At 31.8% G+C, this 24572-nt stretch overlaps 1 protein-coding gene across 1 annotated transcript; it reads left to right on the forward strand.

Moving 5' to 3' along the window:
• Nucleotides 1-6165: 6165 nt before the first annotated feature.
• LOC105794153 (receptor-like protein 4) lies at nucleotides 6166-12829 on the forward strand. Its single transcript, XM_012623178.2, has 9 exons — nucleotides 6166-6333; nucleotides 6432-7472; nucleotides 8504-8654; nucleotides 9078-9149; nucleotides 9314-9382; nucleotides 9791-9859; nucleotides 10519-10596; nucleotides 11514-11722; nucleotides 12244-12829. Exons 1-9 carry the CDS (start codon nucleotides 6258-6260, stop codon nucleotides 12351-12353), a joined length of 1875 nt encoding a protein of 624 aa, XP_012478632.1. The 5' UTR covers nucleotides 6166-6257; the 3' UTR covers nucleotides 12354-12829.
• The last annotated feature ends 11743 nt before the right edge of the window (nucleotides 12830-24572 follow it).

Consider the following 24572-nt stretch of genomic DNA (forward strand, 5'->3'; position numbering starts at 1 on the left):
CATAACTGCAACATATTAAAATTGAAACTCAGTATCAATCCCCTGAAGTTGCAATTACACATTATAAAAAAAGTAGAATCTTTATCGATATATTTATAAATTATAAAATTTTTTCGGCTATAGCAATTTGCATAAATTATTCGTCTTCAGAATTAAAATTTGTAGGTATATGTATAATTGAACTAAAATAAGTTGTTGGTATTTGTTAGATTATAACTAAACTCATTATGATTTAATAAATTATAAAGCATGTTCAAATTTGTAGCTTTTGCTTTTGAGTTCAAAAATTATAATATAAATTTAAGAAGTAATACTATACTAGGCTTAATAATTATAGATAAAATTTTTTATCAAATTTAAGGAAAATTGCTCCTAAGGTAATTAAATTGTTAATATATTTACCTAATGTCTCTCAACATTTCTAAAAACTTAAAAGAGAAAGCTGTAAAATTAGACCTTCAAATTAGTTAACTAACTATTAAATAAACATTATAAATAACACTTTAAATTTTATTTTTAAACTTTAGAGATGTAAAATTATTAAAATAAATCTCGTATAAGATATCTTTTCAATTAATAAAATAGCTAATTCTTTCGATTTTTGTTGAGATATTGTTAATGTTCAAGAAGATTTTATCAATTTTAATTTTGAGAACATTTTCTCCGTTGATGCAACAAAAACATGAGTAATTAACATTATACGCATTTGAAAAGGAATAAACTCTTTATGAATAATTATGTCTATTTTAGTGTCATTTTATAATTTGATAATTTCTTTGAAAACCATATTATAATCAATTCGAATTAAATAAGAAATTTGAATATTATTATCAAGTATAAAAATTTGCGTTAGCATTTTAATCGGTTAAAGTAACAAGACAAATATTGATGTACCAAATCTTATTAGAAATTAACATATGAAGATTTAATCTTAACTTTGGACAAATTATAACCATCAAAATTGAAACTTGATTGTTTATACATAATTTACAAACATTCTGACATTTCATTTCATTTTAAATTTGGACATTATATAACCATCGAAATCGAAATTGAAACTTGATTGTTTATACATAATTAACCCTTAATCGAATATCTACCTCTACATCAAGTAACCCATTTACAACATTTCATTTCAAAATCTAAATAATAGAGCTATATCCTACCATACTTGCAATTAATTATCCCCAAAACAAGCAGGAACCAGAACATATCACAACTCTTTCAAACAACAATGAGTATCACAAAGCTGTCAATTTAAATGGCAATTCACAAGTCTGGATCAGTCATTAAGCTAACTTAGAAAACAAAGCCGTAATTGCTCACTGCCTCAAGTCTGCAGTTAAGCTTATTAACTTTGATTGCAACCAAAATGAACCTAATGGTTCTGTACTACTACCTATGAAATAATAAACATAGCTTTAATAATTAATATAACATACTTGCATGCCTTAAAAGTATTTGGATTACATAACAAAGGAAAAGAAACAACATCTCTTCCATGTATCAGATGTAAAATATATATCAAACCCAACACCATTCCACCTAAGCTAAGCAAACTGGAACCAAATCTAGCCAAAACACCAGAGCATTACTAACAACAAAATATAAACAGACCAAACAGACCAAGACACAAGAACAACTAAAATTACGCAAATAATATTTGTTTGGAATTTGAGCAGATTAAGATTGCCAAACAACAACTAAACAATCATAAAGCTCATTAGCATGCCAAAGAACAAAAACAAAAGATCGAAAGCAGTTAAGAAGGAATAGCAAGGGAGAGCAGATTCGTCCCCTCAAGTTTCTCCTCACAAATCGTAGAGGAGTTTTACTTGGGGAGGATATCTTCAATTGTTTGGGGATTAGAAGTAGTAATGGGGGGCGTAAATATAGTTTTGAGTTCCAAACAGACCAAGACGCAACAAAAAACAAAGAATTTGAAAAAAAAGGAAAACTAACCTGTAACCAGGGAAATCGGGGAACTCAAAACGATGAACAACAACTCAGTAATGAGAAAAGGAAATCGGGTGAATGCAAATCGGTGAAGAGTGAAAAGAGTGAATGCAAACCTCTGGAAAACTTACCCGGTGACAGCAAATCGGGGAAGAGTGCGATGAAGAAGGTGTCTGAAATGAGAAAAGGGAATCGATTTGGGTTAGTGAACAGTGAAAATAAAACAGCAAATCGGTTCCTCCTTCTTGATAAAATGAAGAAAATCAAAGAAACCCTAAACTTAAATCAATGACGAATTCTTGGGAAGGGCAAAAATATTTCTGTGCAAGGAGGCGTCGGAGAATCGAAGGTTGAGGACGAGGGCAAAAACGGAATAGGAAAATGGGAAAACACCGATTAGGCAATCGGGGATGAGGGGTCGATTACCTAATACGCAATAAAGGCTTTAGGGGTAACCGATTACACACGGATTGTGGTAACAATGAACCAAACGCTGCTTACACTGGGCCCATTGCATAGGGGGAATACGCATGCAATCCCCCCAACCAAACGCGTTGTAAGGGAAAAGAGCAAGCATCTTAACCAACTAAGCTAAACTAATTAATTGACATATTATAAAAATATTGTTATTATCTTAATTATATTACTTACGTTCTAATGATTTATCGGACCTATTCCATACACGTGTCAAATCAGAAAAAATAATACAACAATTCTGTAAAAAAAATCCGGTGTTTACTTCAAATAAATAAGGAAAATAATGACTTGAATGTTTCAAAATTCAATTTTAAACCAAAAAAATCAAAATTTAGAGGAAAAAAAGGATCTTTTTCGACAAAAACTGCGGCAAACCGCCTTCGGCTGTTTGTCAGTGCATAGATCTCGAAAAGTTATTCGAAATAAAAAAATCGTCTCAATCGGACAACCGAGCCAAAAGTTATGGCCTTTCAAAGTTTTTCAAGCTAAAAAACATAAACTGTTCATGAATTATTGCTTCCACGTCAGCAAATCGCGCTTTCGTGGACGCGATTTGTTGCCACGTAAGTAATCGCGCTGACGTGGACGCGATTTGCTGACACATACCCTGACATCGCGCTGACGTCGACGCGATTTCGGGGAAAAGGGCCTATTCCGGTAAATAATAAAATACTTGACCCATTTCGATAAATTTTAAAAAAATAAAACTTTTATGTGTAATTTACCAGTAATTTACACAACCATATTTTAACATTGAAATAAATACATAATTACTTAAATACAAGTTCAGTAATTATCGGAAAAAGGATTCACCTCATAACAATAAATAAAAATGATTACAAGTGGCACGGATAACAACATCACTTTTCATGAAAACAACATCTCACTAACTAATTTTCCTAAAATGCATGAAAGTTTTTTACCCTATGATGCATAGGTTGATTTTGTGGATTAATTAAAATATATTAAATTAATGTATGTTATTTTTCTAATAAATTCTCAAATAACATAAGTAAGAAATTAAAATAAAGTAATTGAAATTTAAAATATAAAATATGGGATATAAAATTAATTTGTAAACAGTACTAAAAGATAATTTTAAACTACATTTAAATATTTAATTATATTTTAAATTATTTTAAAATTATTTAAAAGCTTTTAAATTTCTTATAATTTTAATAAAATTTAAAATTTATTTTGACATTATTGAAATAACGTTAAATTTCATATAAATTTTAAATTTTTTAAAATTATTCTTAATATTAATGTAATTAAATATTGGAATATAAATAAATAAATAAATAAATAATATTAATTTAAATTTTATTATTTTTTAATATGGATTGAAATATATTTAAAGTGAATTATAAGAAAACAATCATCTAAATTATTTATCCACTTTTAAAAAAGTGGGGCTTTATTTGAGCACTTTCAAATAAATTTTACTCTTATTTGAATACTTTAAAAGGTTTAGCTTTCATTCGAGCATATTTATTTATTTATTTATAAATATTAGACTCTTATATGAATATTTTGAAAAGTTCAACTTTGATGTGAGCAATCCAAAAGGTTGAACTTAGCTTATGAAATAAGAGAATTAATTTTATACTTTTATTTGTTTATTATTTTTCATAGACTCTTTTTTAGATGGTATGATATAAGCAAGAGATCTGAATCAATATTATACCCTCTAATCTTGAACTCTCTCATTATACTTCTATCCCTAAAATTTCTTCTTTTTAGTTTATTGATAAAACTCCAATCAAGTATACAATTCATCGAAAACAAATTTTTGGTGTGAAAAATATATAATTTTGTATCATTTCCCAAAAGTTGTTAAACTGGGTGGATACGTAAAAGATATTTTTCTTTTCCATCACTTTGACATGTATAAAAAAATATTGTGACATTTCATTTTTATAGCATTTTCAACCTGGTCATTTTTATATATCGCAAAGGTATATTCCATCGTTTAAAATAAAAAGAAGTGTCACAAGAGGTTTTTCACAGGAATTGATCGCATATAATAATTAAAAAATAAATTAAATTGAAACCAAGTATATTAAATAGTTTCATTAGTTAATACGAAATCGTAATTACTAAAATATAGGAAAAAGTGTGGGTTTTTTGCTAAATTATTATAAAAAAAATAAAAAATAACCAAAATGTTATAACTTTTTTTTATTTACCAAAATATTATAATTTTTTTTATTTACCAAAATATACCAAAAAAACCAAAAACCTGCAAAAAAAAAAAACCTGTGGCGGCACCAAAGGTGCCAAAGAGATTGGCGGCACCAATGGTGCCAAAGGACTAAAATGTAACTATCAGCAGTTTCAAGGACTTGACATGCAAATTTACTATTTTGAATTTTGAAAGTGAATTGCTCCGCTGTGTGTGTGGGGCGCACTAAAATTGAAATGTGGTTAATTGTCTTTTAAGCCCTCCTTATTTTAATTAAGTAATAAACTCTAATTAGTTAAGTGATAATTAAGATACTTAGAATTCTAATTAAGTAATAACTCTATTTTAATTTAATAAACTATTCTCATTTAATAAACTCTAATTTAATAAACTCTATTTTGGTAATTTGATGAGAATAGTTTATTAAATTAAAATAGAGTTATTAAGTAATTTGATGAGAATAGTTTATTAAATTAAAATAGAGTTATTACTTAATTAGAATTCTAAGTATCTTAATTATCACTTAACTAATATTAGATTTAATTAAAAATTAATAGAAATACCGGACATGCTTTATTGAAAAGCCGAAGTAATAATAAAACCGATCACCCATAAATGTAACCCAAATAGAAAAAATAAATTATAATTATAAACTATTCTCATCAAATTTAGTAAATTTTTAAATAAACTATTCTCATCAAATTACCAAAATAATATATAAAATGCGAATTAGTTTATACTTTTTAAATAGCTTTACTTTAGGTAAAATATATTTACTTTAATAATAAAATAAAAGGGTTTTATGAGTAAAAATCATAGATTAAGAGCTTATTTAACTACAAAAATAGGTTGAGAGCTTGTTTATTAAATAAAAAAGTGAGTTAAAGGAGAATAAAAGAAAATAAACAAGCCACAGCTTTTTTTTTTTGCAGGTTTTGTTTTTTTACATATTTTGGTAAATAAAAAAATTATAATATTTTGGTTGTTTTTTATTTTTTATAATAATTTAGGAAAAACCCAAAAAGTGTTCACTTCATAACAATAAATAAAAATGCTGACATATTGCGCGGATAACAATACCACTTACCACTTTTCATAAAACCAACCTTTCACTAACTAATTTTTCTTAAAATGCATCAAAGCCTTATTTTAGATAATATCTTATTTTCTTAATTCTGCATCGCACAGGTTAATTTTGAGTATTAATTAAAATATATTAATTTTTTAAAATTAATATAAATAATTAATAGTAATTATTTTAAATATTAAAATCAATTTAATTAAATATTGAAATATAAATAATTAGATAAAGAATAGTGATTTACATTTTATTATTATTTAATATGAATTGAAATATATTTAAAGTAAATTATAAGAAAACAATTATTTAAATTATTTTCAAAAAGCTTTTACTTTTCCAATTTGAGGATTTAGCAAATTGATTTTATACTTTTATTTATTTATAAAACAATATTTTAATTGGTATTATGTAAACAAATTGAGAAGTGTGAATTAATATTATATCCCACTAATCTCGCCCTCTTTTACTGTCTGACTTTATGCTCCCACCCCTACTTTATAGTGTCAATGTCCAAAATCAAATCCCCCATTTCCCATTTTATTTCTCTCTCATTCCACCATGTCCTTCCTCTTCCTTTTCCTGCTCTCCTTGGCTCCCCTCTTCCACTCTTCCTCCCCTTTGCCCTACCCTTACAGTAAGCCACTCCCACCACCTTTTGTTTTTTTTTTTTCCTACTCTCGCTCACTATCTGCTAACTGCTGCTATTTTATTTTGTTTTTCTTTTCTTTGCAGACACTAGCTTCCACATTGACTGCGGCAGTTCCACTCCTTCCACCGACTCCTACAACATCTCTTGGCTACCCGACAAATTCTTCACTGGCGGCTCCACCTCCGTGGTCTCCGAGCCCCTACATTTCCATCTTCAACACGAAAAGACTCTCCGTTACTTCCCACTGTCCTCCGGTAAGAAGAATTGCTACAATATCCCCCTTCCTGCTGGCCGTTACTACATCCGTACTTTTACCGTTTACGACAACTACGACGGCAAATCCCATTCCCCTTCCTTCGACGCTTCTGTCGAGGGCACTCTCGTCTTTTCCTGGCGCTCTCCTTGGCCCGAATCTCTCACTCGAGATGGCGCTTACTCCGATCTCTTTGCCTTCGTCAAAGACGGTCAACTCGATTTATGTTTTTACAGCATTGCCACTGACCCTCCCGTCATCGCTTCTCTCGAAGTCGTCCAGATCGACCCTTTGTCATATAACTCCGCCCAAACCGGCGACAGCTACATTCTAGTCAACTATGGGCGACTCTCTCCCGGCTCATCACAATGGGGACCCGGTTTCACATCCGACCCGGACGCCTTCGGCCGCTCCTGGCAATCCGATTCCGATTACCGAGCCGGAAAGTCGGAATCCGCTAAAGTCATAACCACTAAAGAAAAAATAACCGGTACCGAGAAAGCGCCGAATTACTTTCCCATGAAATTGTACCAATCGGCGGTGACAATTGAGGGACGTCTGGAATACGAATTACCAGTGGATGCAAAGCTTGATTATTTGGTGTGGTTTCATTTTGCGGAGATCGATTCGACGGTTAAAAAGGCAGGGGAGAGAGTGTTCGATGTGCTGGTCAACGATAAGAATGTGAGTAGAGTGGATATATTCAAGGAAGTTGGGAGCTTTGTGGCCTATAGTTTAAATTATACGGAGAAGAATTTGAGCAGTTCTGTGTTGAATGTGAAGCTGTCGCCTGTGGCAGGGGCTCCGTTGATCTGTGGGCTTGAAAATTACGCCATGGTTCCAGCTGATTTGGCCACGGTTCCTGAACAAGGTAAAGATGCTGAATTTTTATTATTTATACGAACTTTTTAGTGATCTGCATGTTAAGCTGAAAGTTGCGTATGAGAGTTTGGTTGGTCCTTGAAATCATTAGCTTTCTATAGGAAAATTAGACTTTTTGGGTAGTTAATTTGATTAGGAATGGTGGTGGGTAGGATATGCGATTTTTTTTATTTATCTGAATCTGCAAATTTACCTAAAAGTCCGAACCTATTTATTTTCCGCAAATTATCCGAGAGTTAAATACTTTTTATCTGTTGGATATCCGAATCTGAAAAAATCCAATTTCGAAATTTTCATTTTTTTTATATCCAAATCCACACATCTGAATTCAAATCTCCTAAAATTCTGAACTTATAATCTTATGTATATAAAGTCAAAATTATAAGCATTTTGTAACCAATGAATTTGGATATCGAAATCCACATCGGTTATCCAAATAAGTAATGCACCCTTGGATTATGGAAAACCAGGTATCTACCCAAATCTCTAGTGGATGGTAATTTTAAAATCTGAATCCGCCAAAAAGAAAACAGATCGGATATCCAAATAGCTTTCTATTTAACATGTGATTATAATAACTATTATTTTATTAAAGTAGGTGCCAAGGGGAGATCGAGTTCTCATAATGAAAACTTAAAAGTTTGAGTCTGTGTTCCATTTATTAATATTTCCCTAAGATATGTTAGAATCACTTACGGAGGATGGCCATATTGTCACATGTATTCATCTAGTGGGTTAAAAACTTCTAGATGGTTGTGATAAATGTTTGAGTTTGGCAAGAAAAAAGGGGAAATATGCTTGTCCTTGTTCTAATTTCCTTGGAAACTGGAGCAAATCCTTAAATGGGCCTTATATTGCGGTTGGTGTTAAAGATCAGGACTTTGAAGGAACTGATTCAATAGTTCTCTTGGTTTAGAAAATGAATAGATAGAAAAAGTTCACATTAATGTTTGTGCTGAAGAGAGAAGTTGGGATATATATTTTTGAAATGGATGTGTTACTTATTTGGCAATCTTGTAGTGGTCGCAATGAAAGCATTGAAAGATTCACTCTGTGTTCCTGACCGAATGGGTTGGAATGGTGATCCATGTGCTCCTACTGATTGGGATGCTTGGGAAGGAGTTACATGTCATACTAACAAGAATGGAACTGGCCTTGTCATTACTCAAATGTAAGTTCCGCCTTTGCTTCTATTTGACAAACACAACTCTCATACTTGAATCAAATAAAACTGGAAAAGTATAGACAATAGTAAAATGTGATAAAAATAGGAGCTTAGAGATGGAGTAATTACTTGTTGAGAGGAATTATTGTGCCAAGATGTAGACTTAGAATAAGAGACGGTGATACAAGAGAATCAGGAAGGTAATGTTTGAGAGAAATGTAAACATTGTAGAGAGAAGAAAAAATCAAAATGTTTCTGGATTATGTTGCAGAGGTTCTTTTTTTAGATAGCTATAAATTTCACTTTATTTGGGACATCATAAGTCCGTTTACTATTTATTTTTGTGTGACTGGTTATAACTGTACCAGAGCCAAAATTTTATATTTTTTATGCTTGGATCTATATATATTGCCCATGCATATATTACAGAGAACTTGGAAGTCAAGGCCTGAAGGGTTATATCAGTGAGCAGATTAGTCTCCTGTCAAACTTGATTAATCTGTAAGTATTAGCTGTGAAAAGTAAATGATTTATTAAGCGTGATTACCTTTCTGACTTGTTTCATTTGTGGAGCATTTAACTCATGACTTACAGTCTTTCATTGTTGCTTCCTTTGGAATTAATTGTCTTGTTATTGGAATTTTCATTTCTTTTAAATTGTTCAGGAACTTGAGTACTAATTCTTTGGATGGCACTCTACCAATTGGGCTTGGACAAAAATCCCTTGCACGACTGTAAGTTCTAATTCTTTTATTAATTTGAAGTGCACTGTAGACTCTTATAACGGTACGTCTTTCTTTTTCTTTTGTTCCCTTCTGCTAGGTGTGCTTTTACCCTTAACTGGCAAAAATATTGCTTTATCACAGTTTGTTCTGTAGACTTCTGGAACAGCCTTTTACAGTAGTGGCTTTTCCCTCCTGTTACATTGTTTTTGTCGTAAGTGGCAAAAATATGGATTGGTCATAGTTTATCTATTTGCATTTTCGTTGTGCATATTGGAGATTAATAGTTTTTCATTTTTACTTTTCCATGTCCTACCATTCTTTTTCGGTGTTTCTTCAAGATGGTGGCTTAATCATCAGATCCATGAGTCAACTTTTTTCTTGAATTTAATGTATTGCCTTTGACTTGTATTTTTGCAGGGATTTATCCGATAATCAATTCTCTGGTTCCATACCGGAAAGTTTAACATCTTCAAATCTGCAGCTTGTGTACGTGTTGTCCCTATTGTTTTTAGAGAACTCAACACAATTTCATTTTCTTGATACATAATTGTTCTGTACATGCTTAAGATTTCTTTTATTCATATGAAATAAGCATATTATTAATTGTAATTATTTCAATACGATTTTGATAAAGATGATGATGTGCTAAGCCTTTTCTGACGAGGTGGGACAAGCTTTATGATCATATTGCATGGTTGTTTTTTTGAATATGGTCATATTTTTAGAAGGCAAAGTAAAATTGTGGTCCATTTTTATAGTTTCATTCAATCTCATTTTTGCCTTCCTCTTAACATCATGTATATCTTCCACTGGATCACCTACCATCATGGTGCATTGGAAGGTCTATTTCATTCTCTATTTTTATAGATTTCCAAACCGCCTTAAAACACGGTTCTCTATCTTCGTTCTCAATGCGTTTAAGTCCTCCTTTCAGTCCGTTGTAGATCATATTGCCTGAGTAGGATTTGTGGACATTAGGAGTGACATTTCCACCTATTTCCTGATGCTTTTTGAAAATTGAGCTGATTTAACTAATTGGTCCCCTTTTTACCTATTTTAAACTCTTCCACTCTCGCATGTGTCCATCTATTCCTATGGCATGGTTCCTTGCCATTAACATTACATTTTGCTTATTCTTTTGTCAGGAGGCTTAACAATAACTTATTGGAAGGGAGAGTTCCGGAAGAACTTTACTCTGTTGGTGTGCACGGAGGGACTATTGAGTATGTCATATTTTTTAATTTGTTCTTTACTATGGAGGAACTGTTTTCTGGTTCACATGCATATAGATGTCAATTGTTTGTCTTTATCCATTCTGCATGCATATAGATTTCGATTGTTTGCATCCTCGTACTTTTCCCCTTTTTGTACATATCATCACTCTGTTCATTTCGTTTAGTTGCTTAGAGGAGATTCCATGGCTTCATTTATTCTTCACTTCTGGTGGAAAATTTATCTCTTTTTTCCTCTTTGATCATAACTGTTCAATCTCATGACAACCTTTCCTATTACATTGCATTAAAAGCTAACCCTTGTTGTTTTATGTCCTACATTTTTTATAAAATTGCTTGAAACATTACTTTTGGCCTGAGATATAACTTGACACTCTTCCACCAAAATAATAACAATAATAGTAAAAGGAAATTCTTGTATTATGACAAATGAATGGATTACCATGGCTGTTAACTTGCTTGCAAGGAGCTATCTTGTCTTTAAAAGTTTGAAAGCTTGAATTGGGTCAGTAATTGCTTCAAATGAGTTTAATATTCTCAAACCTAGCTAAGCTTGGTACTCTAGCTTGAGTTCGTGTTTGATACTGTATGAGCTATAGTAGTGTTCATTGAGCTGAACCTAAGTAGCTCACACTTGATGTACTTACACTGGTAACTAATATGTGGGTTAGATGCCATGATTGAAGCTATACAGTTGATCAATTTAGCTTTTGCTTTGATTGATGCGTGTTTTTCTATTAATTTTGTTTTTTGCAAAAAAGTAAAAAGAAATAGCTGAAGCATCTCGATCAAATGGAACCTTATTTGTACCTACGAAATATATGCCTAAAGTTGCCAACTCAATTTTATAAATAGCTATATTTTTATACAGATTTTTTATATAGTTAACTGTGATTTATTTCCTCCAGTCTTTCTGGTAACAAAGGCTTGTGTGGAGTTCCTCCTTTACCGGATTGCCCCCTTTTTTGGGAGAATGGTCGCTTGTCAAAAGGTGGTAAAATTGCAATAGGCCTATCATGCTTCCTTTTTGTTGCTGTGCTGCTGCTGGTGATCTACTTATTCTGTATCAGGCGGGGTAGAAATGATTATGATTTTGGTTTACCTTCAGATTTAATATGTAAGTACCATCTCAGAAGTTCGGTTTTTATCAGTTGCCTCAGCTTGATTTTTGAGTTAGCATTAATATATATATTATACATTTATGATGTCATTACATTTATTGCCCTTTCATAAATTTTGACTCTCACTTTAAGATGCAAAACTTACATCTGATAGGCTAGAAGGGCACTCTTAACTCCAAAATTTCAAGGCTAAATTTAACTTTAGTACCAATAATGCATTTGCTTCCTGTTTTGGGAGCTAGCTATCAATCACTAAGAAAATTTCCAGTCCTAAAAGCTAAAATTGATTCGACCCATCAGTGGGGTTGATATCCAAACCTGGCTCTGATTCATGGATTGCATAAATCTGATTGAGTTAGAAATTGAATTCATAAGAACTATTGCATTTTGATTGTTGTAACAAGGCTACACTTCAGTTGTTGCTTGTTTGTTTGGTTTAATCTGCTTTTGTTTCAACAGCAAATTGACTGATGCTGCGATTGTGTGTGATAAAATTGTTTGTTGGTGTTGTTTGCAGCACTTGCTGCGAAGAGGAACAGGTATCAAAGACAGAAGTCATTGATGCTGCTTGAAATGGAGAGTCAGCACGCCAAGGGGTTGCCATCAGTTCCCCTCAACCCCCATTAGTAGTCAAACAGCCAGCTTTGGAAAGGAGACGTTACTGGTTTTCGTAGTTTTCCACTCACACATGAAGAGGGCATATATATATATAGATTAGAGGGGGCGCATGCAAATGAAATGCAGTGCAGTTATATAGGGAATACCATAAAATAAAACACGTGAATGAATTTCTATACTGAAAAAGGAAAGAAAAAGACAAAAAAACCAAGAGTTGGTGGATTTGGATTTGACCAACGAAATGGGGCCTTAGAAAGTCGCATTCGCTGTTGAAATGCATTGTATCTCAATTCGCCTTATAGTTTTTCCCATTGATCAACAAAAGGGTATAAGGTGGTCAGTGTATGTGTTAGTCATAACCCTTTTTTTGTGTGTGTGACATTTGGTGAGCAATGCAATGCATGGGGTCATAAATATCCACACTTGGATTATGTAAATGAGACCACTAATTTATTGCCAAGAGGTCCAGGTTGATTCTACTTAAATTTTTTACCTCATTACTGTCTCAATACTCACTCTTTCACCTCTGGATTTAGGGTTTATATTTCGTTGTTTCTGCAGTCAATTGTAGAATTGTTAACCATCGTGTATGAGTTGTGTCGTTTCCTCGGTAGTTCATTTCATTGCCCAAGGTTACATGTCTTCTGAATAATTCTTTTTCCCTCTATCTGATTGAGTTGTTTTTGTTGGTTTGTATAAAGAAAAAGGGATCCAACAGAAGAAATGTGGTAGTGAATTTGTTTTTCCTATCTTCGCATTAAAAAAGGATTACTAATAGATTAGAAAAGGTAGAAGGTTAGTTTAATTACAAACATGATTTGACATTCTCTTTTTCTTTTTAATGAAAACATGTTTGACGTTAAGTTTTCAATATTTCTTTAAAGCATGAATTTGCTAAAAGAAAAAGTCAAAAGTGGCTCATCTATCACCCCCCGTTAAATTTGTAATAAATGCGATGGCAAAATATTCCAAATCCCATAAGTTGATTTTATTTGGGCGCTTTTTTAAAGGAAAAAGGGGTTGGTGGGTGCTGAGTAGGACGTGTTTTCAATTAAAATTTTTAAGTTTTATCGTCTGAAAAGTTTCATCATAATATGTAAAATTTTTTGAACAATTCATAATAGACTAAGTAATCAGAAAAGGTTCATTTTCAAGGAAAATTATGGAAATGAGCCGTTTTTCTTTATAATTATAGGAATGGTTTGATTTCCCTAAAACGCACTGAGTTGAAGTTGTTTTCAGGGGAAACACAGAAAAGCACGTCTAACTCAGCGCCTTTTTCCCTGCTGATATGTAAAACGCGCCCACGTCAGAGCGCTTTAGTAAAGCGTTTTCACGTAGGTGCGCTTTTGCCTGAGCTCCAACGGTCAATTCCAACGACTATTTCATCTAGCCATTGGTCCCCTAATGGTAAAAAAAAAAGGTATAACCCCTTCACCCCCCCCACATACACATTTCTCACAATTCTCTACTAGGTACTAGTGTGCCTTATTAGTGTTGGATCTGATGTCCTAAGTGTAATATTTTTGTCTAAGTATAGTTGTAATTTTTTTAAACAAATTGGTTCATAAAATTATTCATGAATTACATTAATACTTTGTATATTGTCCTCATATGATTTTTGCATGTAAAGCAAAAAAAAGAAGAAGAAGAAGAAGAAGAAGAAGAAGAAGAAGTAAATGTTAACTCATTGGTTTTCTAATGTTTAACTAATACTAAGCAATATTATGTGGTCGGATCGTAATACATAAAAATAACTTATATTAGTAGATGAACCTAAACATGTCCTTAGTCTAATCGAAAATAAGTAAATCGATTGAAAGACTACTATGTACTCTATCAAGTCCAATTGGGGAGATTTTTTATCTAAGGCATCGGAGTGGATGACTCCTAAAAGATAGAGACATAAATGTGACTGATTGGACTGACAATACATCGGACGAGACCCAAGAAGAATACATCCTAAATCTATTTATAGATTTATTCACTTGTAACGTTCACAGTGTGGCCTACTTAAATCCTGAGTGGATGACGGACTATGTATGCATGACTCATATAGTTTGATGTAAGTAAAAGCCTGAGTTCAAATAGATAAGGAACCAAAAGTTGGTGCGTTGGGTATACGACTTTTGCAGTATGTAGCGTCATTCAAAATAATGGAATTATAACCCAAGACATGGGTAAATAATATCCTCTCATTGGCATTACATGGTTGATGAAAAGTAAACATGGTCACGAGTCGTTCGTCTTTGTGATGAATGACTTAATTACTATTTGATAGTAATTGACTTTTCATGAAGGAAGATATAATGGTTACCATGAGATAAAATAAGATCATATTGAGAGAACGGATATTATCCTAAAGAGATTAAGAATGCCCTATGAGGGTAACATACTTATGACAAGGTCATTGGACGAGCACTGATTGAGTTACTTTCATAATGGTATACCGTTAGGGAGAGCACAGTCACAATACTATAGTGGAATGACTTCGTGGCTAAATAAGTTTATAATTAATAGACGAAAAGCTGGAATTTAATTATAAATCATTTGAGCTCTAATTGCATATGTCCAATCGATCCCTTTGCTATCTCGTTGAAACAAGAAATGGATTGCATGTTGAATCAAATGAACATAAATGGATAAAAATGGTGAAAATGGAGAACGGGAAACATTTGGAAATAATTATGGTTTTCTCCAAAATGAAAATGGAAACATTTAAAAATGAATTTGTTTTCTCTGAAATAAAAATGACCTGGAAATGAATCTATGTTTTTCGAATTAAATGAAGTTCAAAAATGGAAATAAATCATTTAGTCATAATGGACCTTTGAATGCATAAATATTAAATATATTTTTTCATAGATTATTTTACGGTAAAGTTGTCATGATTTTAACGAAATTAGAATCGGGTTGAGAAGATTATTTAAATGGAAAAAAATTGAGATGTTTATTTTGGGAAATAGAAAAATAAATATCGAGTTGGATCAAATTATAAAGTACTAGGCTAAAAGTCTAGGAAGTACTTATAATTGGACTCAATATGGGAGAGGCCCAAAAGCCCCTCATGTTAAAGGGAGGGATGACAAACCCTAGTATTATTAACTAGGGTTGTCGCCCCTTATACTTCTAGTTGGACTAGGAGTTCGTTTTTTTCTAGTTGAAATAAACTTCTTCAATTCAACAAGAGTTCTACTTTTTCTTACGATGAATAGATGGTATCGCAAGGACTAAATATACAACTTGAAGATATTGTTACTCTGCCCAAAATAGTGAGAGTTTATTCTCAAGTATTAAATCTATTTTCCATAATAATAATTCTGTCGGTTTCTATTGAGAAGAGATTTTTGTTTTCAAACTAAAACAAAGAAAACTATTTCTGGTTCAGTGTTTGATTCGAATCGTTCGAGCCCACACTCAAAGCTGTTCGTGGTACGAGAATAGTGGAGAAGGTCATTCGGTTGAAAGCTAGGAACGACAAGGATCCATCTATTCGAAACTACATGTGCGATTTCAGTAAAGGGTTTATAAGTATAAATATCACAAACTAGCTCGATTTTCAAAATTTTTATTTTTTGCTATGCAAGAAAATCGTTTTCAAATTAGATTTTTCCCAATAATTAGTAGTATGAAGGAAATTTGCTAGTTGGAATATTCTTGACAACTATGATTATCTAGAAAATGGTAAGTTTTGGATCTTATAAAGGGGAAACTAGCATGTTGTTGGAGTTGAAGCTATTGATAAGGTCATTTCATGTTTTGTAGACATTGTTAGACATGGCCCTTTAATAATCATCTCAATTGTGTATGGTAGTAATTTTAGTAATGAAAGAAGGGATCTATGGAATTGTTTGCAAGCACTAAATTCTAGGGTTAGGAACAAACCTTGGGTTATTGTATGAGATTTTAGTTTAATCTAACATCCCAAGGAAGGCTTAAACTTTATTGTTTCCCAATTTATCACTATTGATATGCACGAACTATTAGATTGTCAAAAGAAAGTAAAAGTTCTAGATCACTAATTTATTGGCCCCTTCTTCAAGAATTGGTATTACATTCTTAAGGAAGTTAGATAAAGTGTTAATCAACTTAACCTGTCACAACTACTTTCTTAGCTCAATAGTGGAGTTCCTTTCTCTAAATGTTTTGAATCACTCTCCAGGGCTAATAAAACTTAAAGCAGTAGTGTTAAGTCCTCCAACTTCCCATATATTTTTCTGTTTCTGGACTAATCACCTTGAATATAGGAAGGTGGTGGAGAAATCCTAGATGGCAATCTAATGCAAAAAAATTCAATAAACTAGAGAGATTGAAGGTAGAGCTAAGAAAATTTAATAGTGTCTTATTTTTTTTAAAATATTTCTATTAGATTTTATGAAAAGAAGAAAATGGAGAATATTTAGCTTCTGAAGCTAAACCAACCCCCTAGTGATCTATTCAGGTAGAGAAAAAGGTCGTAACAAATTTGCATGCATTGTTAGCTACTAAAAGGAAATTCTTTAAACAAAAAAATCAATGGTATAATGGGTCAAAAAAGGAGATCAAAACACTGCCTTTTTTCACAAGCAAGTTTTAATGAATCAAAAAATAAGTACTATCCAAATAATTTATGATAGGGAGGAAAATGGATACTTTTAAGCAAATTACTATGGAAACGGTAAGATTCTTCAAGCAAACCTAAGGTTTAGAGGACCCTAATGTTGTTAGTATACAAGATGACCTTATGAGAGATTTATTGTAGTTCTTAATAGCAAAGGAAATAAAGAATGTTCTAATTGTTGGAAAAAATCTAGTTTGAAAATAGTTTTCTTGCATAACGAAAAATAAAAATTTTGAAAATCTAGTCGGTTTGTGATATTAATAGTAATAAACCCTAAATTGAATTCGCACATATATTTCCAGCTAGACAGATCCTTTTCGTTTTTGACTTTCAACTGAATGACCTTCTCCGCTATTCTCATACCACGAATTGCTTTGAGTATAGACTCGAACGATTCGAATCAAACACAAAACAAGAAATAGTTTTCTTTGTTTTCGTGTGAAAACAAAAATCTTTTCTCAATAGAAATTGACAGAATTGTTATTCTGGAAAATAGATTTAATACTTGAGAATAAACTCTCACTATTTCTGGGCAGAGTAACAATATCTTCAGGTTGTATATTTATCCCTACCGATGTCATCTATTTATAGGAAGAAGAAGTAGAACTCTTGTTGAATTGGAAAGTTTATTTCAACTAGAAAAACGAACTCCTAGTCTAACAAGAAGTTAAGGGGTGACAACTCTAGTTAATAATACTTAGGTTTCTCGTCCCTCTCATTAAACATGAGGGACTTTTGGGTCTCTCCCATATTGGGTCAAATTACAAGTACTTCTTGGACTTTTAACCTAGTACTTTATAATTCAATCTAACCCGACATCTGTTTTCTTATTTCTCAAAATAAACATCTCAATATATTTCAATTAAATAATCTGCTCAACCCAATTCTAATCCTATTAAAATCATGACAACTTTACCGTAAAAGAATCTATGGTAAAAATATATTTAATATTTCTACATTCAATGGTTCATTATGGCCAAATGATTTATTTCCATTTTCGAACTTCATTTAATTCAAAAAACATAAATTCATTTCTAGGTCATTTTTCATTTTCATTTTTATTTTGGAGAAAACCACATTCATTTCCAAATGATTCCATTTCTCCATTTTCATTTTCATTTTCATTTTTGAGAAAACTATAATCATTTCCAAATATTTCTCATTTCTCTATATTCACCACTTCTATCCATTTATGTTTAATTGATTCAACATGCAATTCATTTTGAGTTTCGACGAGCTAGCGAAGGGACCGACTGGAAATGATTTATAATTAAGTTCCAGATTTTCGCCTATTAATTATAAACTTATTTAGTCAATAAGTCATTCCACTATAGTATCGTGACTAACCTCTCCTCAAAATCATACCATTACGAAAGCAACTCAATCAGTGCTCGTCTCATGTCCTTGTCATAAGTGTGTTACCCTTATAGGATATCTTTAATCTCTTTGGGATAATATTTGTTCTCCCAATATGATCTTATTTTAACTTATGGTAACAATTACATCTTCTTTCATGAAAAGTCAATTACTATCAAATAGGAATCAAGTCATTTATCACAAAAACGAACAACTCATGGCCATGTTTACTTTTCATCAACCATGTAATGCCAATGAGAGGATATCATTTGCCCATGTCTCGGGATATGAATTTCATTGTTGTGTATAACACTACATAGTGCAGAAGTCGTATACCCAATGCACCAGCTTTCTGTCCCATATCTATTTGAACTTAGGCTTTTACTTACATCAAAGTATATGAGTCATGCATACAAAGTCTATCATCCACTCAGAATTTAGGTATGTCACACTATGAACTTTACTAGTGAATAAATCCATAATCGGATTCAGGGTGTATTGTTCTTGGGTCTAGTTGGATGTACTGCTAGTCTAGTTGGTCGCATCTATGTCTCTATCTTTTTGGAGTCATCCGCTCCGATGCCCAAGACAAAGCATCTCTCCAATTAGACTTGAGAAATGACATATTAGTCTTTAATCAGTTTGTTCATTTCTGATTAGATTAAGGACATGTTTAGGTTCGTCTACTAATATAAGTTGTCTTTCTGTATTACAATCTGACCACGTAATATTGCTTAGTATTAGTTTAAACATTAGACAACCAATGAGTAACATTTGCTTCTATTTTATTTAAGTGTAAACACCACATGAGAACAATTATACAAAGTATATTGATGTAATTCATAAATAATTTTATCAACCAATCTGTTCGAAAAAATTACAAGTGTACTTAGACGAAAATACTACATTTAGGGCACTAGATCCAACACTAATAGGCTTGATTGTAGTAGAAGAGATAAATAGTACAATCTTCTCCATGCACTGTGATAAAGCACCAAGCCTTAATGGCTATTCAATTGTTTTTTTTTTGAAGCCATAGAGCATAGTTGGAAAGGATGTTGTTGAAGCAGTTTGTTCTTTTTTTAGCACTAGACAATTGTTAACTACTTTCAACTATATTATTATTGATCTTGTGCTTAAGGTTCTTAATCCAAGCCAAATTTATGATTTTAGGTCCATTTCCTATTGCATCACCTTTTATAAGTGGGTAACAAAAATTTTAACAGATAGGTTGAAAAAGTGTTTGCCATTAATTATCGCTAGTAACTAGAGTGCTTTCATAAAAGGAAAGACCTAATAGATAATGTTATCTTAGCATAAGAACTAGTCAATGGTTATAGCAAGACCATTTCATCCAAATGTGCCTTGTAGATGGATTTAAGAAAAGCATTTAACTCTTTAAGTTGGAGTTTTGTTCTCCAAGTGTTGAAAGTGCTTGATTCTTGTCAGAAAATGGATTGAAGCACACATAAGAAAGCCTAAGCTTTCAGTAGTTGTTAATGGTGGATTTGTAAACTCTCAAACCCTACCAAAATGCTATGGTTGAATCGTGAAGATCAGATTAGTCACCTACGTGACAAAACTACCATATCATTCGTTGAAACCTTAAGTACTCTCTCTTTTTAGAAAAAACTGTGATTTACTTTGTTATTTTTGGGAAACTGCTTCATTAATTAATGCAATCATTCTTAGGTGAGCTTATTAGAATTAGCGTGATTTATAAACACTTTGCTCATCGTTTCTCTTATAAAAAACTTTGTTATCTTTTATAGCAGCGGAAAACTTAGTTACTAACCGATTAATCATTAAGTCAAGTATCATGCTCAATCCAATTTCAAAGTGTGCTAATAAAACCAATTTAATGTGTCAATAATGCATACATGAAAACCCAAAGCAGAATAAAACCCAAACCATAGTCTAAAAACCAAATAAACTTAAGAAAAACTTAAGCAAAATAAATTATAAGTCCGAAGCCCGTCGCATCTCCGCATGACATGTCGGATCCTAATCTCAAGCATTACCTAAAATGGTTGAAACTATGGGGTGAGCTAACTAGCTCAGTGTAAGAGTAAACAAATAAAAACATTCCAGTAATCATTCCAACAACAATCATCATTAATATCAATGTAACTCAAGCATAGAAAAAACATTATCATCCGAAAGTGTCATTGTCATAACATTATGCATAATGATTTTTCCTACCCAATCATATGTTATACACCACGAGTTCCTTTGAACTCGTCTTCCAAACTCCAAACATTGCGAGCCAAGCTCGATACGGTTAAACCACCATTATACATAATACAGTTATACTGCCATTAAAATAAAATTTGATATTATCGAAAAACTCCTCATTACTCCCGGTGCAGTGCACTGAAAACATACATGAAAACTTAATATGCTGCCATTACTTCACTTAACTCCTCTGTCATCCACATAATCCCACTCCATGAACATGCGAAATGTCATACAAATCTCAAGAAAACATGTTCTCATTACATTCTCATTTCAGTAGCATGATTTACATGCCTTTATTATAACAATCACTTTCAATTAGTAATAACACTTATCAAGTGTTCAATTTTACCATCAGTACGGTGACATTCCAACATGCTAGAGTTCAATATCATTTTAAAAAAAAATTCAGTGCTTGTATGGCAGTATTTCGTTCAATACATTTCATAGCGTTTCACCTAAGCACACATGACATACGTTCAACATTTAATCCCATTATAACACATGTTATACATACAATCAACATACATTACACATTCAAATAATACATACCATATTGTACCAATACCAAACATTCAAGTATTTAGACAACCATACAACTTTGCAACCACGCCATTTAGTTAGGGCTCGAAATGTACCTGATTCGACCACATTAAATCACTTCCTTAGCCATTTAACTAAGTTCGACCAGCAAGCTTACATTTATTTAATTACAAAAAAATATTATTTAACAATTAAATTTTAGGTTAGAACCCACACCTTAATTTCACACCACTGCAGCACTACTTGCGAAACCCACGATTTCTCCTTAAGACCTTAAACCAAACCTAAGTTAAAATAAAACCTTTATCAAGCTACTGTGCTGTCAAAACAACCTTAGAACATCCTCTTTATGGGTTCAATCAAATCAACATTTGATTGCTAATCGTGAACCAACTAAAAATTTGACTAAGGCAAGTGCACCTATCAATTAATAGTATAGCTTTGGTGAGAAAAAAATTTCGTTCCCACGAGGACTACAAGTACTAGTAATTATTGTCTTTCTATTATTTAATTGAAGAGATTGAATGATTAATTAAAGACTAAATTTAACTAAATTAATTAACTAACGAACGTGACAAAGAACAAAACAGGAAAATAATCGAATAACAACCAAGAAGTGAAACAATCCGCAATAAAAAATTCACCTAGATTTCATCTATAACTATCAATCTAAATTATGAAATTTCTTTACTTAGTATCTTGATTCGTAGAAATCCCTAAATTATGCAAATATCTCTTTCGAGAATAAGAGCAACTAACTTTAGGTTGATTAATTAAAATTTTTTCTAATTAAAACCCATATTATCACATTAACTCGATCTATGGATCCCCCTATTAGATTTGACTCTAATTCGGTAGATTTATGTATTCTTATTTCTAAGATTTCATGCAACTCCACTCAATTATGCCAGATCTACTCTTAAATAGGGTCTATTCCTCCTCTGATTTAAGCACATCAAACATGGATCAGTACCCTAGAAATATTAAACCACGAATTAAGCACATTTAATTAAGAACAAGAAACTAAGTCTTTATTGCGTAAAGTAAAAATCAAACTACAAAATCCATCTTAGGGTTCTCTCCTATAGATATTAAAAAAATTAGTTCATGCTTGGAATTAAAAACAAACAAGAAATAGTATAACCGAAAGAACTAAAGAAACTCATGATAATCTCCAAAGAAATAAACTGAGAGTCCTCAATCTTGACGGAAATCTGCTTCAAAGTCGGCTTCAATGATGTTTTTTGAGTTGCTTTCTTGAGTATTCTATGACAACTTTCTCCTATCTTCTTAATTTTGTCACATATAGGTCTTAGAATGCTCAAAAAACTTAAAAATCATGTTTTTCCATTGTCCAAAGTGCATATCCGCACAATCGACATGGCCTACCACATGGTCGTGTGGCTCACACGGTCGTGTAGAAGGGTTAGCCCTTGTGGCCCTTGTACCTTGCTCTAATTTTCCAATTTTCACCCTTTTTTACTCTTTTTGCTCCCAAATGCTCTATTAAGGATAGAAACATGAATTTAAAGGATTAGGAGCATAAAATTCACAATTAACATTGAATAATCAACCAAAAAAAATAAAAACAAGGTTAAAATATGTTACTTTTAGCACTTATCAAATATCCCCATACTTAAGCGTTTTCTTGTCCTCAAGCAAAATCCTCAATCCACACTCAAGTTAACTTCTCTTAATTTTTTTTTCACTGATATTTTCTTAGGATAATCTACAGATAATCATGAATATAAAATTCAATTAAAATGACACTAAAAAGCACAAGAAATCTAAGCAAAAAATTTAAAGGCATAAAACATAGGCATCTCCCCTATTTCAATAATTACCTGAAATTCAAACTCAACAAGAATTAACATCCTCGCTAAGGATTCACTCAAAGCACTCAAAGTGTTTAAGGTTCAAGTAATGTGCACTCAATAGTGAAATAAGAAATGTTATTATCTTAGGTTTGCTTGAAAATCAAATCTCCACCACTATAGAATAAGATGACACACCAATCAAGAGGCCTTTATAGGGTTGTAACGGGGCTTAGGTTAAAGGTATGGAAAGGGTCAGAAAAGTTGGTTAGAATTGAGAGTTGAGTTGATAAGTTACCAAGCTATAAAAAAAATCAGTTGCTGAATTAAAAGAATTTACATCAACAAGAAATAAAGAAAGGAAATGAGCTTTTCAATAGAATATGAAACTAATGGTTCAAGCTCTGTCAAATATTTTTTACTTTTTTTTCATTTTATTATTATTATTATTTCTTTAGTTTTTTTCTTTTTTTTTAGAATAAAAATAAAATTCAACAATACAATGATGAAACAAAGTCAAGCAACTAACTAAATCGAATTTCGACTAAAAGGGAGTCAATAAGAAGAATCATTTACAACATTAATATAGGTTCCAGGCTAACATTAACGGGTTAGAAAAAAATGTGTTAGGATCAATGGGGTTTACTTGGGGTTAATTTAACGGGTAAGTTGTTTAAAGGTTAGGTAGGTTAAATCTTAAGTGCCTCTATAATCTCAGTATATCAAATCAATAATGTAGTCTCGACATTTATAATCAAAGCAAGTTCTAGAATAACAAATCAAGTTGGCATACTCGCAACCAAAAATAAAATGAGGACGAAATAAAATATATGCTCTATAGGCTCAAAAGCTCACAAAAAAATATGGTTTTTATGTCAAACTTACAAATTTAAAATTTCAAGATAATGCTTCAATTAAGAAAACAAACTTATCATGCTTGACTCTCCCCCGTCTTAAAGTATAAATCAAACAATGTACAAAAATCAAAAATTATTCCAAAACAAAATCAATAAAAACTCTAGATAATAAAATTAACTCTAATAGTAGGTGTGAGAAAATTACTTAAACACAAAGAACAATTCAGGGAATTTATCTCTAATGGCAGGTGTGAAAAAATTATTTAAACACAAAAATAATTCAGGGAATTTATCGTATAAACATATAAACAATCTCCCCATATTTAAGATGTACATTGTCCTCAATGTACAAACAGATATAAACAGAATAAGCATAATATCATAAGGGATGGAAAGAATTGAAACTACCTTGAATTTGGATGACTTCGCCGAAATAGTGAAATCTAGAATCGTAAGCGAGTCTAAATGAAGTACATTTTCCCAATCAAACTAATAAGAAAATAGACAAGAATAAATAAGATAAGGAGATTACAAACTAGAAAAAAATAGCTAACAAAATAGTAAAAATAACAGTGCATAATAAACGAAAAACAAAACATATAAGTCTAAAAAATAAAATAAAAACAACTAACAGAAAAATAAAAGTACAACTAAAAATGAAAATTAGAATAAATAAACAGAAAACTAAAGTAAATCAGTTATCAGCGTCCAATGGTAAGTCAAGGTCGCGAGGCGCAATGTCAGGTGGAGAAATATGGAAATGCTTACATATCCACTACAAATACGCCTCAATACCATCATTTTGTGCTGACTACTGTTTGAC

Source organism: Gossypium raimondii, chromosome 3 (assembly GCF_025698545.1).
Source record: "Gossypium raimondii isolate GPD5lz chromosome 3, ASM2569854v1, whole genome shotgun sequence".
Taxonomy (NCBI): domain Eukaryota; kingdom Viridiplantae; phylum Streptophyta; class Magnoliopsida; order Malvales; family Malvaceae; genus Gossypium; species Gossypium raimondii.